At 34.4% G+C, this 18425-nt stretch overlaps 3 protein-coding genes across 3 annotated transcripts in view; 1 reads left to right on the forward strand and 2 right to left on the reverse strand.

Annotated features, from left to right (window-relative positions):
* LOC125648075 (nucleoprotein TPR-like) overlaps nucleotides 1–18425 on the forward strand; it is a 163491-nt gene that overhangs the window by 67194 nt on the left and 77872 nt on the right. The gene's annotated exons all lie outside the window — the stretch shown is intronic.
* Nucleotides 4378–6135, reverse strand: LOC125648088 (uncharacterized). The gene is made up of 2 exons (XM_048875006.2): nucleotides 5838–6135; nucleotides 4378–5521 (listed from the first exon to the last, which is right to left on the reverse strand). The coding sequence occupies exons 1-2, from the start codon at nucleotides 5970–5972 to the stop codon at nucleotides 4661–4663; spliced, it is 996 nt and encodes a 331-aa protein (XP_048730963.2). The 5' UTR covers nucleotides 5973–6135; the 3' UTR covers nucleotides 4378–4660.
* On the reverse strand, nucleotides 10467–14184 carry LOC125648091 (uncharacterized protein MCAP_0864-like). The gene is made up of 4 exons (XM_048875010.2): nucleotides 14030–14184; nucleotides 12957–13156; nucleotides 11570–11720; nucleotides 10467–11308 (listed from the first exon to the last, which is right to left on the reverse strand). Exons 2-4 carry the CDS (start codon nucleotides 13104–13106, stop codon nucleotides 10629–10631), a joined length of 981 nt encoding a protein of 326 aa, XP_048730967.2. The 5' UTR covers nucleotides 13107–13156; nucleotides 14030–14184; the 3' UTR covers nucleotides 10467–10628.

Consider the following 18425-nt stretch of genomic DNA (forward strand, 5'->3'; position numbering starts at 1 on the left):
TTAGCTCTTAAAGCTCAAGTGAGCTTTTTTTAATCGCGTGTTGTCTGTCCGTCTGTAAACTTTTTACATTTTTGACTTCTTCAGAACCACTGGGCCAATTTCAACCAAATGCAAAAAGCATCCTTGGGTGAAGGGCTTTAAAGTTTATTCAAATGAAGGGCCAAAGGGGAGATAATCACAAAGATAGAGTGGGGTCATTTAAAAATCTTCTTAGGAACCACTGGGCCAGACGAGCTGAAATTTACTTGAAAGGTTTCTAACATAGTGCAGATTCAAGTTTGTTAAAATCATGGCTCCCAGGGGTAGGGGGCCACAATAGGGAATCAAAGTTTTACATACAAATATATAGGAAAATTCTAAAATCCTCTTCTGAAGAATCACTGGGCCAGAAAAGTTTACATTTACATGAAAGCTTCCTGACGTAGTGCAGATTCAAGTTTGTTAAAATTGTACTTAGCGGTGGAAGGGTGGGGGCCACAATAAGGGATCAAAGTTTTACATACAAATATATAGGGAAAATCTTCTTCCCAGGAACCATTGGGCCAAAGAAGTTTACATTCACAAGAAAGCTTCCTGCATAGTGCAGATTCAAGTTTGTAAAAATAATGATCCCCGGGGGTAGGTTGGGACCACAATAGGGATCAAAGTTTTATGCAAATATTTCAGGAAAGTTTTTGAATATGGGCCAAGGTGACTCAGGTGAGCGATGTGGCTTATGGGTCTCTTGTTTAAGTATAGTTCATTTCAGGTGTGTGACTCACGAAGTCAGGATGTTTTTAATTATTCTTAACCCCTCATTTCAAAAGACTCCAGTTGAATTATTGATTTCAGGTTCTCCATTTCACTTTGCGTATAACTGCAGTAAAACAAGCCAATAATAGATGTCCGAGTAGTCTAAACTTTTTTTTATGTAGAATTCTATGGGATTTTAATTTTATTGCACTTCTTTGTTATGAGAATGCATTTGGATCATATCCATTTTTGCAAGGAGAAAAAAATCATTGGTGATCTTAAATATCCAAAAGAAAAATGTTTCATGTAGAATGCAGTTAATAGACTAAATTCAACAATCCAAGTTGTTTCTGAAAAGCACATATATATAATATATATATATTAACATTAGTTTCCTTGGGACTACATCAAATGATCAATTGTTGATATTGATTACTCAATTTTTCAGTTTTTTTATTCTATAAATCAAAATAGTATTCATATACAACGAAACTACTGAGACTGATTCACATTCTGTATCCTTTATAATGGTTGAACATTTGATGTAGTCCAGGCCTGGAAACTTTTTTGAGCATGTTTTCATACTCGAGCTCTACTTCGTACTCAAACGTCAAGGTTATAAAACATTTATAAAACCATTCTCACACTCAAATGGAGTACATTTTTTGAGTATGTATCGGAGCTTGCTCAGAGTTGTACTCAAAACCAAAATGGCTGAGTTTGAATAGGAGTACAGTAACAGTTTAACCTCCAGGCCAATTAAATCAAACGGGATTCGTAATAATTTATACTCATTGAATGAAGGCATCCCATACAGAAATAAGACAGTCCTAAGTGTTTTACATGGGTAATATTCGCTGAACAATATCTGAGAATGAATCAATGCTCTTATCGATACCAAGTAGGCTTCCATACATTTTCATTGAGGCAGGTGCTTATGATCACGAGACTATCATGTGACATTATAAAATATACAACAAAAATGATTGTAATAATTGCAAAAGTGCACCGATATCAGCTATATGCAGGCCAACCCTTACTTTACATTAACTAAAAAGTATTGGGAGCAAGTTCTCCGATAAAAGGAACTTTAAAATGCATCTAATTCAGCATACTTTTAGTTTTTAAGAGTATGCAAGAAATTATCAGATGCGGAATTGGTTTCTTTTAGTGTTGGAAGTTGCTCCCAACACTGTTCTGTTATAGCGATGCTATAGGAACTAAGATTTGTAAACTTCAAACACCACCATTCACTATACTTTTACATATACTTTTACAATAATTATGTAAATTAGATTTTCTTAAAATGCAATGATAATCGGGATCAGGAGACGATATAGGGCGATATCAAGGTAACAATTTAATATAAATATCACCTTCTCACAAACTATATACAGTGTTCCCTCGATATCAAGGTAACAATTTAATATAAATATCACCTTCTCTCAAACTATATACAGTGCTCCCTCGATATCAAGGTAACAATTTAATATTAATATCACCTTCTCACAAACTATATACAGTGCTCCCTCGATATCAAGGTAACAATTTAATATTAATATCACCTCACAAACTATATATACAGTGCTCCCTCGATATCAAGGTAACAATTTAATATTAATATCACCTCACAAACTATATACAGTGCTCCCTCGATATCAAGGTAACAATTTAATATTAATATCACCTCACAAACTATATACAGTGCTCCCTCGATATAGTGCCAACTTTTGTTCAAGACGAATTTGGGCAATAAAGCGGGGATGGCAATATAACGAATTCACCATTACGTACAATTTTACTGCACAGTCAAAAGAAATTCAATACCATTAAGTTATTTGGACTCCATTCAGTATAAACAATTAGATAATTTCGAGTTTAATTCAGCAATTATTAATAATTAACCTCAGGCCACCTGCATACCTTGTCCAGACTGTCACACTTCACCACACCACTATCAAAGCACAGGTGTGATTACTGATGGGTGTTAGGTAATTGGCATTATTATCAAGGGTAAACCCTAAAAAATTTGACCGTTTGTTTGTGAAAATCATTGGCATATGACATTATGTGGGGTTGGCATTATAACAGGGGTTGGGGTTAACGTGTTAGGAAATTTGTTCTTTAGGATTTTCAGGCAATAAGCATGGGTGGTATTACAATGGGTGGGGGTGGGGGGATATATCGAGGGAGCACTGTATACAGTGAAACTTCTCTAAACCGGCCCCTCAGAAAACCGGTTCTCGCTGAATATCGGCCGATTTTCAAAGTCCCGGCAGAAACCTTAACATTTCCTTTCAAAGAAAGTCTCTGTGTAATTTACCCTTATAATACTGGCCACTATTTGAAGACTAGAAAATTTTAGCCAGAGGGGGGATAAGACTGGCCAGGTGTGAAAAATGACTGACCTACTGGCCAGGTGGGAAATTATCCAACTGGAGATGTGAAAAACACAAGAGGCCTCTATAAGTTCTATAGTTTACCTGTGCTGTCCAGGGTGTTAATTGATGCTTGGCTAATCCAAGTGACCCTTTCAAATTTCTGAAATGTTATAAACAGATATGCACATATTGAATGAATACAATCAATACGCCATATTGTTGCACCATGGATATAAGTGGTAGTTGATATCCTAAACAACAAACCCATGACTCTTAATGATAATTTTCAATAGATAAATGATTTACGGGGGGTTTCCATAGGCTTGATATTCCTAAGAAACATCAAAATTAAAATCATGTATTTACTGCTGTACTTTTCAAAAACGTCAACGAATTATAAGCAATGGACGTAAACAGAGTTTTGATAGGTAAGAGGAATTCCAATAATAGGCCTCTGTGTTTTCTTTATGTATCCTGTTATAAAATTTTGTTAAAATTAGATGATTGCAGCAAGACTATTTCTTGTAATAATTGCCTGTAGGTACCAGCAGACTAGTTTGATCTCCACTGATAATTGATCATAGATCCCCATATCAAAGTGAGCAGTACCTACTCTGTACCTACTCTGTGTATTAATTCCAGCAATCAAATGGCTGTGTTTCTTTTGTTTATTAAAGCATAAGCCGAAATTCTACATAAATGCTGCTAATCTACAAATTTCTATACATATATCAAATGCAGTTTTATTTAAACGGAATGTTTTCCATTATTTATGCATGTCAATGTAAAAATGTTTATTCATGTTTAATTAGTTTTATGATATGAATTGAAAATAAACATGTTAACATGTAAAACATATTTTGTTTTACTTCCAATAGTGAAATAATAGTCCTTGAACACCATATTATATGGTTTGTGGTATGTCAATGAAATAACTAATAAAAATTGAGCTGAAATGTCTCTAAATGCCAAATTCTCGGTATACCGGCTACCCCTCTAAACCGGCCGGTTTTTTTCCCATTCTGACAGCTGGCCGGTTTAGAGAAGTTTCACTGTATATGAAAAATAGAGAGTGATTTGATATGAAAAAGAAATAATATATGATTATTTGACAAGAAAATTTTCACGTATGCAGCTTATCACTTGATAACAGTAGTAAATAATGACAATATATTAATTTATGACATTTCCCCTGCGAAACAACTATAAGAAGCTGACGTACGTCGTGACATACTTTTTTTTTATTGTGACGTCATATGGTGCACTGAGGTACATCTATATACAGCACTGAGATTGCCCTTGGGAATTAAGCCTTAACTAAGATGAGTAGTTTGTCTTTATTTTATAACAGAGAATGAAAAGGTGTCCAACACATATACACAATATATAGCTATATATACAAATGAACAGTTTGATGTCCTATATGAACACTAGCATAAAGGTTTTTAAAAAAAATCATGTGACTGATATTTCTGATTGCAATTTTCTAACTATTTCAATTTTTAAGAAGTTGTTTACAGTGGAAAAAGTTAGTATTTTAAAGTTTTCTAAGAGAAGATGTTGACATTTCTAGGTTTCTGAATCAGAATAACATTTTGGGAAGACATGGGGTGACGGTTATTGATGAAGATGCTCGAGGCAGTGGATTCATTAGACAGACGTCTGTTTGCCGGTAAATGACTGTTCTCTGAAATATCAGGGGTAAAATTCTCATCAAAGTTATTATCTTCTTCATCACTTTTCTTGTCCTCTAGGACTTCTGCATCTTCTTCTTCCTTGCTGCCTTTGAAGAATTCTTCATCAGGATCATCTAAGCCACTTTTGAGGAGTCTTCTCCGGACTTCTTCGATACGACGGTTGACCTCATCCTCACGACTCAGGTTTAGGTCGGTTATCTCCATCTCTAACTCGTAGTTCTTGGCTTCAACATCTCGCACTTTTCTCTTAAGTTTCTTCGCTTCATCCTTCATCACCTTTTCATTTTCAGCGTAAAGCCGATTTTCCTCTTTGACTTGCATGATGAGCGTGAACAATGATCTGAACTCATCTCTCCTGTCGTCATTATACAACAAGTCTCTGTTACTCTCGAGTTCATCCAAAACTTTATCAAATTCTTCAAAGTTTGTGTCATTGATTTCCTTTGAATTTTTGCCCCAAACAAGTATGCTTAATTTATGGAAGATGTGTGTGACTTCTGTTGGTGAAAGTTTTTCTTTCACTTTGGGTTTCTGACTTGCAGATACTGGATTCTGAAGAAACTTCTGGTATCTTGCCTCAAGTTTCTCTACGAGGTGTCGGTTGTGAACTTTCTCAATCATTAGTGCTCTCTTTAAAGCTATGAAACCACCAGTCTTTTTCTTCAGTATTGTCAAAATTTTCTTTGTACACAGAGGTCTTTTGTCCAAAAGCTGCAAAGAATTTATAGTGTGATATATTTCATTGATCTGTGTTGATCATTCAGTGACACTGGAGTTAGAACTTGGTGACTTTAAGGATGTTCTACAACAAGTTAAATTATGATAAACTCAAGACAATTTCATTTTATCAGCATAAGCAATTACCTTGTAAACTCCAAACTAAATTGATACATTTTACCAGTTCTTTATTGGTTCAATGAAGTGATTTATTTTATTTTTTTTTATTAAATAATCTGCAGAAATTCACTTTTATTCATTGGATTTAGATATTGCTAGTAATCCAACTGAAAAAAAAAAATTTCCATACCAACAACTCCTTACGCTCCTCCAGTGTGATGATGCCACTCTGAGAGAGATGCCTGATGACCTGACTGGAGGTCCATCCAATGTTCATGATCTCCCTCATCATTGCATCCACAGCCATTGTTTGTTCTTTCTCCATCCTACATTTATCACACCATGTCCAATTCTTTCACATATTCCTTGAATTTAAGAAACCTTGAAAAATTTCCCTTGTTATTTCAGAAAAGTGTCTTATTTATGGAAAATGGTTACAACCTAAGTTATATTCCACATGTTTGAACAATTTTTGGAAACAAAATGCTATGAAACACCTTCCCACAGTTTAATGACGTATTTGAATTGTGACTTTTTAAATCACATAATCTGGTAGATTGTGTTGTAAGTATGGAAGCTTAAAAGCGTTTGATAGTGCAATATATTCAAGATTAGGTTGTTTTGTTAAAAATTCAAATTTCAAAGTCGTAGATTTTAGCAAATACATGTATTTTATTGAATTATACTGAAGAAAATACTTACCTTACGGTTTTTTCTCAATTAAGGCATAAACTGATAAAGAATGCTGGTTGGTTAAAATGCTAATTCGATTATAGACCCAGTAATTTTTGATAGTCAAACAATGCAAAGGAAATAAATCCCATTCTATCCAAAGTTCAGGCATGGATTATGTTTTATTGTGTTCAAAGTCGACCAATAAAAGGACATTATGCAAATTTAATCAACAGGCCAGGGGAATTATGTGTTGTAATGTGTGAGAATAGTTATATTTGTTTTGAAACATATGTGCTGGCTCATATCATAAGATTAACTATATAAACTGTTATCTGATCTTTGAAATTGCTTCATCATGCTTAGAAAATTATACTAAGATATTTAAAGTCAATTAGTTGATCACAAGCAGTGGATCAAATGTTTTTGCAAAAACATTTTATCTGCTTTTAAAAAATAACAGCTTTTAAAGATATATGATATGAACCTTTATTTTATTTATTTTTTTTTTCGGCAATAGATTTTAATTTTTGAATGGCTTATACATGAAATGATTGACCATAGAAACAAAACAGTATCACTTTATGACCAGATCTTGCACTGTTCAATATAAATACTGTTTTATAGAATTGTGGTATCAGTACAGAAAAGCAAACTCTGCAGACTACAGTCCCCATGCTCCCTCTCTCTCTCTCTCTCCTCATTGATCCTCAGCACTCAATATTACAGAAATTTCAGTCAAATGCATAAAAAGTTGCATACCAGCACTTCATTTGACATGTGTAGTTAGATGTTTTTGATATCGGGGGGGGGGGGGGGGGGGGGGGGGTGCATATTGTTTTTGTCCTGTCTGTCATTTTGTAATTCTGTCTGAAACTTTAACCTTGCTAATACCTTTTGAACAGTAAGTGATAGAGCTTTGATATTTCACATGAGTATTCCTTGTTACAAGATCTTTCCGTTGGTATTGAACCTTTTGACCTTGACATTTGACCTTCTTTAAAAAAAATATTTTACATTGGTCATAACTTCTAAATGGTAAATATTAGAGCTTTCATATTGTACATGAGCATTTCTTTTGACAAGATCTTTTTACTGGTACCAAGATATTTGCCCTTGTGACCTTGGCCATCTTCGGAATTGGCCATTATCGAGGGCATTTGTGTTTCACAAACACATCTTGTTTTTGTCCATCGTCTGTCGGACCATCTGTCTTACCATCCGTTCATCTGTCTGTAAACTTTTTATATTTTCGACTTCTCCTCCAGAATCACTGTGCCAATTTCAACCAAACTTGGCAAAAAGCATCCTTGGGTGAAGAGCTTTCAAGTTAATTCAAATGTAGGGCCATGCCCCCTTCAAAGGGGAGATAATCACAAAAATATGGTGGGGTCATTTAAAAATTTTCTTTTCAAGAACCAACCGGCCAGAAGAGCTAAAATTTACATGAAAGCTTCCTGATATAGTGCAGATTCAAGTTTGTTAAAATCATGAACCCCAGGTGTAGGATGGCGCCACAGTAGGGGATCAAAGTTTTACATAGAAATATATAGGGAAAATCTTTTAAGGGAAAGGCTACATTGTTGCTTTTATGAATAATGTATTACTTGCTGATATCGTAAATGACAGTCTTTAACAACAAAACCCTTGCTTAAAAATTAAATCAATATTAATCTATCACATATTTAAATTACCAACCGCTAAGAGAGTGGCCATTAAAGTTTAATTTATGACATCACACCGTCCGTTCTGGTTTATTTCATCAGTAGCACAGTAAATATGACAAGTCACGACAGTTAAGTTTGGAACCGTATAGATTTGAGCCCGTTCTTTCGTAAGAAGAAAAGAAAACGTTCAGTCGATTCGCAGACCAGGCAGATGGTAAACGTTTCTTCATAAAAATGTCTCGAACCTCAACTTGTCATTACGCAAATGATAGATCCAAAGTTTACGTAGTCTTTTCTTTTCAAATGACTTAGTTGGGTCAGGAATTTCGAGAGAAAAAGTTTTTTTTACGTCTCCTTTGCATTAGTGTAATTAACTGCTTGATAGGAAGGCATCAACCTATTTACAATGTATTCGTAAAATCTACTACATGCACATCTTTGATGATCTTAGAACCTCATCAAAACTGGAACAGATGGTGTGACGTCAAAATTATTGATTTTTGTGGTCTTGAATACACATCATGGCAGCTTCTATAGATGGTGGGAGTTTCAATTTTTAACGTTTTCAAATTTGTACTGAAGCTTATCTAGACTGTATATCAACAGAATAGTATGACAAATATATATCATGCAAAAATTTTTTGGGTTGCCTTCCCCTTTAACAAGAGAAGCAGAAATTACAGAGAGAATAGGAATTCATCCTCAGAATCCAAAATTTCATATATATCATACTACAGTGTAATGCATAATGTATTTTTAAAACCATTATAACTTATTATGGAGCCCCTTCCAACATTTACAACTTTTATAATCTTGCCTTCATTTTAACTAGCCTCTGGATGCGTTCAACTGTGTTTGTGATTGTGTATATATATGTGAATATTTTATTTATATATATATATATATATATAGAGAGAGAGAGAGAGAGATCTATATAGACAGATATAACTGTAATTATCTTACTCTGTATTTTTACCAAGCAGACTTGAAAAATGTATGCTCAGTGATGCATCGCTACTGTATAGTTTCTTTTATATATAGTGGTGATAACATATTTTTAGAAACGTAATTTCAGGGAGAGGGGGTCCTGTCCTAAAGCATCTATGTTAACACAGACACACAATGACATACACCTCCCCCAGGTTGATAGAAATGTTTCCTGGAACCATGCCTGCCAATGTATTATCATTGTTTTATACACACCACACTCCCAGTTGTAAGTACACACATACACTGAAATATGTGTTCAATACATGTGCGTTAGCCGTTTTGACATGAGAGGGGGAGAGGGCATATAAACCCTGTGTTCTTTCATTCTCTACCCATAGGTGTCGCTGCTCACCAACAACTCTTGTCAATGCCGGAATTACAAGATTCTTGTATATAATGCTTTGTAAACTCCAAACATTTAAATTTAACTTAGCTTAATCAATTGATGGTGCTGAATGTTAAGATAAAATTGTTTTGAAAAATAAAATGAAGATTTAATGGTTATTAATTGCCGACTTCCCGTTCTAAGCTATTGTGGTCAGTTGACCATAATAGCTTAGAACGGGAAGTTGACAGTCTAATAGGCATACATGGATTGGCCAATCAACTAATGGAGGCATTTGAAATGGTGACTCCCAAAGATTAAAGGAGCACCCCATAGGATACTTCTGATGATACCCCTTGTGAGGTCTTCCATCCTTAACCAATCATATACCCTCTTTAATCCATTAAAAAGAACTGTTCGTAGCCAATCATTTCATTTCTAGGGGTATTTTGCCTATAAGTCGATCTAACCAGAATAGTGTCACTTTTGAAAAAAAAAATTGCGCGAGGCAAGATCCACGATATCCTCTCGAACACAAATTTTGTTGAAACTCCATCTTTTGTGTGTATGAGCTAGAGTACATGTGTGATGTAGTTTTAGTTTAGTATTTATTATTTGCTAAATATGTGTGAGAGGTTATCCAGATTATTTATATGCATTGGATTTTTGGTTATACCTTCATGGTTACTACCGACCAGAAGATTCAGCATACATTTCAGATGTTAGGAATTAATACCGCTTGTAAACAAATTCCTAAAATTTTAATTGAAATAAAGAATATTATCCCAATTAGCTGTGTTATCTTAGCTACATTAATTATTCTAATACTTAAATCTTGCTGTTCCGCGATTTAGCAAAACACCCTTTTCATTTTTTAATATGTATGAGGGCATGAAATGTGAAGCTTCACATCTACACGTGTTTCATGAAGCGTGTTAGCGCTACGTGAAAAGTATGCAGGCGTGAAACGTTGCAGTTCATGCCCTCACATTTTTTTCAAAAAAAATTATTTACATTCTACATGTACTTTCATTGCTGTCAGAACTACCAGCCATTGAAATAGACTTACCATATTTATCAAGATTCATACATTCATTGTTCACAACTGTGTAGCATTCATGAGGAAATGGTTATCATTACAATTAGTAACGATATCAAAGGCAAAAAATATTGGAATTGTAAACATAAATACATGTTTGTTTATTGTTGGGTTGTTTTATTGATATTATTTTTTAAAAAGATTCTGAACTTAATTTTTTATCATCTTTTAAAATGATAAAATATATGAAATGCAATTCTTGTAGAACCGAATTGCAAGAATGCATAATTAAATGAAGTCGGATGATATTTGGATATCTATGCCAGCTTTGCTCATCTGCTCTCTCAGATTTGCCACTTCTTGTTTCAATTTGTCATTATCAGATTTTGTTTTCTGTATGTGGTCTTTTAATTTCTTGATCTCAGCAGTCTGTTTAACACTCTCTGCTTTTCCTCTCTTGACCTCGGCTCTTTGAATTGCTATATCACTCTTGAGTTTCTGGTTTTCAACGATCAACTTTTCCTCTGCTTTTTTAATCTTTTTATTCTCTTTCTTCATTGAGCTTATAATGTCTTTCAGTTCCTGAAGTCTTGTTTCAATTAGAATTGGTAAAGATGAGTGAAATTCTGTCACATCACTCAAATTCAGTGTTCTGCAGCATTTATCCTTCAAGTCTTGAATGATATCTACCACTTTATCCAGCAGCATGCCACTGTGCATAGATTCTAAATGTGTCTTCAGACCATTGTTGCCTTTTAAGAGTGGTATCAAATGGTCATTTATGATGTCTTTAAGTGGTGCATCGAAGCCTTGTCCCACAGCACCACCAGAACCTCTTGCACCACATTCTTCTATCATCAATGGCACCACTGTCTCGGTAATCACTCGATTGATGTAGTCACGGTCCTTAATCAGTACACCCAATGTCTTGGTTCTCTGCTCAAGGGCATTTTCTATTCTTTTGGTGTCTGCAAGAATTTTTTTAATGATAGTAAATGCTTTTTGCTTTCAGTATGATGTTGTATTTTGCTGGAGCAAATGATAACTTTGAATAGTAAATTTGAATCTCAACAAATTTGCATGATTAGATATGTCACATAATTCTGAAAGTAAATTGAACTGCAGAAATATATAGTAGCCTTTGTCTAAACTACTATATGTAGTTCTTCAAATTATATTGCCATGATACTTGTACAATTGAACCATAAATTCGACCCTTGTAAACTTACAGTCTTGAACTTGGTATTCCTGTTCTAGTTTCTCACTGATCCAGGAGTAGTCTGATTTTAGTATTCCCACAAATTTCTTGAAAGCTCTTGGCCCCCTTCTGGGTAAAATCTCCAAAAGGATTATGACCTTGTCTTGTCTGGTAGTCTGCTTCTGCAAGTGAACTTGAAGGTTAGCGCAGAGTTCAATCAAGTTTTACAAAGGATTTTGATCATTCTTTGTTATGTTAATGTATGAGATTGTTAATTCCTAAAGTATTGTTGATCCATGTGATGTCTTTGATAGATAAGGTAAAGCCCTGCTTCATAAATTATGGAGTTTAGGTATGATTTTATTTACATATATACTCAAATCAATTATTAGTCTATCGAAAAATCATAAAGATTAAATAATGCATGTACAAGATGTATATAAACCTTCAACGACATTGATCTTGAGGTAGAACAAAGCATATTCTTTAATTTTGGTCTCTTATCTTTTAAAAATCTATAATCCTCATAATCTAGTAATTGGTGAATTGTCTTTCTGGGAAATGCAATAAAGGAAAGGTCAGCAGCCATTTTACCAAGATTTAGTGTCTCGATCACAATTGTACCCATTTGTTGCTAAACAGCGACTCAGAAAATTCATGGAAATTCTCATTTTTATCAATACATTTATTACCAGCACCATTTATCTATTAAATGAGATGTCATGATGCAAATAAAACAACAACCAACTATCAACATTACAATTATCATTATTGAACCTAATTGACAAGAAAAATTGGAAATCAGTATATGGATTGTGCACTAAAAATTAATCTTCTATGAAGTCATTCCAGCTCTCCATGAAAAATATGACGATGTAACGAGGCTCAAGGTACATCAACTCATAATTACTCTCAAAAACCGAAAGACGTGCGTTTCTTATATTTACATTTTTCCGTTGTATTTACCTTGTTATATACAAGGTTATGTTGTTATGGTGACAACACTTATTTAACATTAGATAAACAACACTCATCGTTTTTCGATGTTTTTCATTGTGGTGTCATAATCTATGATATTGAAAAAAACAGTGTTTTGATTGTGACATCCTACATGTTAGTATTTCAAAAATCCATGTGCAAAAATGAAAGTATATGAGAAAATGACCTTCGGTATGAATCGCTAACATTAAGGAAAAAACAGAATGAATGTAAATATAACTGAATAGAATGACTTCAAATGAGTGGAACATGTAGTTCGAAGTTACCAGGTCCACAACTCTGCAAAGTAACACACAAACCAAAACCAGATTGAAATCCATTTCCGGTTTAGCAAAACCAGTCCTGTACTGTAATGGTTCTGGTTACTTCCTCTGTATTATTGTGAGGAACTTCTGGTCATGTGTCAAAAAATTACTTGCCTCAATTCTGTCCTTTTGATCCTCAGTAATAACCCCTGCACAGACCATTTGTGAGAGAAAGGTCAAGGTTGGGTCAAGGTCTTCCAGAAAGCAATTCAAACAATTCTTTAAGGTGGCCTTCTCTCTGGGATCCATTTCAGGCAGCAGCATTGGAGCTGATTTGGTTCTTCATAAAACCATTAGATCAACATGTAAAGTGTCTTGAGAAAAGAAATTTGAGCAGAATTATTTTGTAGGTCAAGGTTTCATGCTTATTGCAGTTGCTATTAGACTGGATCTTATGAAAGGTTTAATTGTGTGCTGTAAGATTTGGAGGCACCAACTAGATTCGTGATATATTCTTTTGATATGCTGCTTAGTCAGAAGATTACTTTGATGACAGTTGAATGTTTTAAGGTTAACATCCATCTATTAGAATAATAATTTCTCTATTCATTACAGTAGAAGTAGTACTAAATTTAGACATTCTCAAGTTTATTCAAATGAAGGGATATGCCAGTTACTAAGGGGAAATAATCAAAAATATATATTTTAAAAAAAAATGAGTGCTAGCATCTTCATGTACTGTAGTTTCAGATTTGTTCATGCCATGGGCCAAGGTGGAGCCACCATGGGTTAAAAAAAAAGTCAAAGGTCATAAGTCAAACTACTCCAGACACAGAAAAAGGGTTTCTGTTTTGTAAGAAAAGGGGCTTATGTTTTGTAAATGTTAATTGGTCTGTACACAAAATGTTCCACTGACTAGAGAACTGTTTATTTGATAGTAATAAAACTTAATAATTCTATAATACCAAACTAACATGTAACAATTCTCCATGCCCTGACTGTAGTTAAATTGAAGACAGTAATCGGCCTTGACAGATGCAGATACACTGTTTAATATTATGAAGTGTGTGAAAAAACATTTCATTGAATTTAAATATTTTTGCTTTGAATTTGCTTACAAATGATTACCATTATACTATATGTATTGCCTCCCTATCATATTATCAATCCATGCAAATTTATTCTAGAAAGCCTTACAAACGTTTATTTTGATTTTTAGTGTATTTTGTATCAGATCTATTTCTTACCTTGTATGGCACGAGTCCTCTTTGTTTTACTCTTTATGTAGACTAGATGACCATTATGCTCTTGAATTTTGGTAAATTCAGAAATTAAGGTGCACTAAGGGAGGAGAATTATTATTTCATAAGGGATAAAACTTAAATTTGGAGAAGGAGTATCTTGTTAAGAAGTATGGGAGATTTAAAAAATAATCTATGTATCTTATTAATGAAATAACATATGTTTTGAAAAATTTGACTTTTTATTGTTTGGGTTTTTTTTTTTATTCAACAAATAATGATAATGCAAACAATACTCACAGAATAATATTGGAAACATAATTAATTACCCTGGACTGTGCCTCATTTGAATGTAGAGATGTATGGGCAGATTGAACTGTGGATATTTAACACTTTGCAAAGGCTTTTAAAGTTTTGATTCTCTGGTAATCTGATAATCAGCTCAGTGGAGTTGTCTGATACACTTACAAAATGTCAAATATTAGTCATATGTGATGTAAATATTAACAATCGGGCACGTGCAGGCCTACTGATTTTACAAATGTTCGGATCTGAGCATATTGAAATATGTGAACCTGTTAGTGAAACAATATATAGGTTGCATGTATTATTATTTTTATTTTTACCATTATTGAAATATGTGTACCTGTTAGTGAAACAATATATAAGGTAGCATGTATTATTATTTTTATTTTTACCATTATGTTGACAATCACAATAATAACAAATTTTCAGACTCTGTGTTTGCTGATGACCCAGTCATTTTCAAAATGTGTATGATAATATTTATTATTATACTTTCATGTAAAATACTCGAACCTGATTGGTCGAGAAGCATTTGAAAAAACATATTGTTACCCTCTGAGAACAGAAAACACGTGACCCAGGGTGATAGTATCTAGCAACGGGTAACAGAACTTGACAACGGGTGATATTATAAACAAGAGGCCCATGGGCCACATCGCTCACCTGAGTCACCTTGGTCCATATCAGAAGATTTTCCATATCTATTTGCATGTAAAACCGTAGTCCCTATTATGGCCCCAAACCTACCCCTGGAGGCCATGGTTTTTGCAAACTTGAATCTGCACTATGTCAGAAAGCTTTCATGTAAATGTGAACTTCTTTGGCCCAATGGTTCTTGAGAAGAAGATTTTTAAAGATTTTCCCTATATATTTGTATGTAAAACTTTGATCCCCTATTGTGGCCCCATCCTACCCCATGGGGCCATGATTTTAACAAACCTGAATCTGCACTATATCAGAAAGCTTTCATATAAATCTCAGCTTTTCTGGCTTAGTGGTTCTGGGAAGAAGATTTTTAAAGATTTTTCCTATATATTTGTATGTAAAACTTTGACCCCCTATTGTGGCCCCATCCAACCCCCCGGGGGGCCATGATCTTAACAATTTATAATCTGCACTATATCAGGAAGCTTTCATATAAATCTCAGCTTTTCTGGCTCAGTGGTTCTTGAGAAGAAGATTTTTAAAGATTTTTCCTATAAATTTGTATGTAAAACTTTGATGCCCCCCTTGAGGCCCCATCCAATCCCCGGGGTCCATGATTTTAACAAACTTGAATCTGCACTATATCAACCAAAAAAAAAAAAAAAAACGAAAAAAATAAAAAAATAAATAAAACTTTGACCCCCTATTGTAGCCCCATCCGATCCCCGGTATATCAGGAAGCTTTCATATAAATCTCAGCTTTTCTGGCTCAGTGGTTCTTGGGAAGAAGATTTTTAAAGATTTTTCCTATATATTTGTATGTAAAACTTTGACCCCCTATTGTGGCCCCATCCGACCCCCGGGGGCCATGATTTTAACAATTTAGAATCTGTACTATATCAGAAAGCTTTCATATAAATCTCAGCTTTTCTGGCTCAGTGGTTCTTGAGAAGAAGATTTTTAAAGATTTTTCCTATATATTTGTATGTAAAACTTTGATCCCCTATTGTGGCCCCATCCGACCCCCGGGGGCCATGATTTTAACAATTTAGAATCTATACTATATCAGAAAGCTTTCATATAAATCTCAGCTTTTCTGGCTCAGTGGTTCTTGAGAAGAAGATTTTTAAAGATTTTCCCTATATATTTGTATGTAAAACTTTGATCCCCTATTGTGGCCCCATCCGACCCCCGGGGGCCATGATTTTAACAATTTAGAATCTGCACTACCTAATAAAGCTTATCTATAAATTTCATCTTTTCTGGCCCATTGGTTCTTGAGAAGAAGATTTTTTAATGACCCTACCCTATTTTTACCTTTTCTTGATTATCTCCCCTTGGAAGGTGGCCTGGCCCTTTATTTTAATAATTTAGAATTCCCTTTACCTAAGGATGTTTTGTGCCAACTTTGGTTGAAATTGGCCCAGTGGTTGTTGAGAAGAAGTTGAAAATGTGAAAAGTTTACAGACGGACGGACGGACGCCGGAATACGGGTGATCAGAAAAGCTCACTTGAGCTTTCAGCTCAGGTGAGCTAAAAATTATCACATGCGTCAAATTTATGCGCGTACGGTTCGCCGTAGATTGCTAGACGACGTCGTTTGAGCGTTTGTAATAAACGCGAGTACCCGCATCGAAATATGAAATATCGCACGACATTTTGAAAATTTTGATGTTTATAAAATGTTTGAATCGAAGGCTGAACCAGGGCCGAGTCCTGCACCTAAAGGGTTACCATATATACTTGTATATATGCGTTCATAAAGTCTAGATTTCATGAGGTGTTTTTTTTATTTCATTTTATAGTGGCAACTTCAAACGACCTAACTACACTATGATTACAGACTTCAAAATAAACTCAATAGAAATGAAAATAAGACTGAAAAAACTTTACGAATTCAGTAGAGCAATGAGAAATACACACGTCTAGAGCCTAGAATTTAGCCTAAAAAGAAATTCTCCCAACCCAAATGTAATATAATATTATAATTTAGTAAGTAAAATGTAGGAACAAAACAGACAAACAAAATATGATGGCAGTATAGGAAGAATGGAAGGAGAATATAGCTAGCATGGCCAGCTGTCTAGCTTCGACATCCATCTGTCTGTCAATTCAGGGTTTTCTGTTTCTAATTTCATTTCTCTGTCAGGTATCAAGCTGAAACTTTCCATGTAGCTTCTTGGTGGATCACTCTAGATCTTGTTGCAATTTTGATCCATTTTGACCTCTCTTGCAGGAGTTTTGCCCATTTATTTGAAAATTATTTTTATATGGAGGGTACATAATTTGTCCAGCAAACTCCTCCCACAGTTTTCATTTGAGGACCATCTTGTTTTACAGCGTGCTTGTTTGGGTATTGAAGATGTGCATGTGCTAAGGATTTTGATTTCCTTCAATTTCTGAGAAAATTACAAGTTGTTGAACTTAGTCAGTTTTGAGGAATTATTACATGGAGAGCACATGATTTGTCTGTTTTTCCTTCCACAGTTTTCAAGTGAGGACCATCTTATTTCACAGAGTATTTATTTGTATGGGTATGGAAGATGTGCATGTGGCAAGGATTTTGATTTTCTTCAATTTTTGAAAAAATTACAGGTTGTTGAGCTTAGTCCATTTTGAGGAAATATTATACTAAATAAAGGACATGGTTTAATTGTCCTTTTAACTCCTCTCACAATTTAGAAGATGTGTATAGTGCACGGATTTTGATTCTTAACAATTTTTTATTTTCTTTGATGTTTTAGATATTTACAGGTTGTTGAACTTGGTCAAATTTAGAGAAATATTTTACACACAAAACTCTTGGTTTGTATATCTACCTCTTGTCACAGTTTTAAGCTAATAGTGAGCAAAGCGACGCAACGAGCTCGCTCCAATGATTACACAATTGAGTTACGTGATTTGCTCTTCATCAGCTGAAAAATGATGGGGACTACCCATAATGCTTCTAAAAAAATGTCGCAGTCACTGCAGTATACTTCATTGACAACCCCATAGGTAAAACAAATAAATAGTTTGGAAAGTACCGTAAATGATTTTAGATTCCAGACTTTCCCATACTTTTGTACTTTTTGTTGTGGATAATTTCTTGGTTTGAAAGAGAGAGAAAAATCGCATCTAATGATGTCATTATGCACTGTTTACATCAACCGTGTTATATTTCCCACGTTAAATGATGCCGATAGTCGTGTTGTTAAGGGTCTTCTGTTGTCTCAATGGTGACACCGTAAAAAATATCACCTTTTATTCATACAATGCAAAGAAAGTATATGTCACAGACAATATCCAGATATCATTAGTTTGACTTTAGAATTCTTCTTTACTCCATAGCATGTAACATACTCACACATTGCATAGTTCCAATGAGTATGATTGCATCTACCTATTTGTGAAATTCATATAGGCCCACAGCATAAGGCTCAGTCCTAGGGCCAGACTAAATAGGTTGGAG

Source organism: Ostrea edulis, chromosome 6 (genome assembly GCF_947568905.1).
Source record: "Ostrea edulis chromosome 6, xbOstEdul1.1, whole genome shotgun sequence".
Taxonomy (NCBI): domain Eukaryota; kingdom Metazoa; phylum Mollusca; class Bivalvia; order Ostreida; family Ostreidae; genus Ostrea; species Ostrea edulis.

Bases quoted from the DNA above. Each gene is read 5' to 3' on its own strand.
- LOC125648088 (XM_048875006.2), bottom strand. From the start codon at position 5,972: ATGGAGAAAGAACAAACAATGGCTGTGGATGCAATGATGAGGGAGATC. The intron at 5,522-5,837 runs GTATGGAAATTT...AATTCTTTGCAG, and splicing joins AGGAGCGTAAGGAGTTGTTG to CTTTTGGACAAAAGACCTCT.
- LOC125648091 (XM_048875010.2), bottom strand. From the start codon at position 13,106: ATGCTGCTGCCTGAAATGGATCCCAGAGAGAAGGCCACCTTAAAGAAT. The intron at 11,721-12,956 runs GCAAGTAATTTT...GTTCACTTGCAG, and splicing joins ATCAAAAGGACAGAATTGAG to AAGCAGACTACCAGACAAGA. The intron at 11,309-11,569 runs GTAAGTTTACAA...AAATTCTTGCAG, and splicing joins GGAATACCAAGTTCAAGACT to ACACCAAAAGAATAGAAAAT.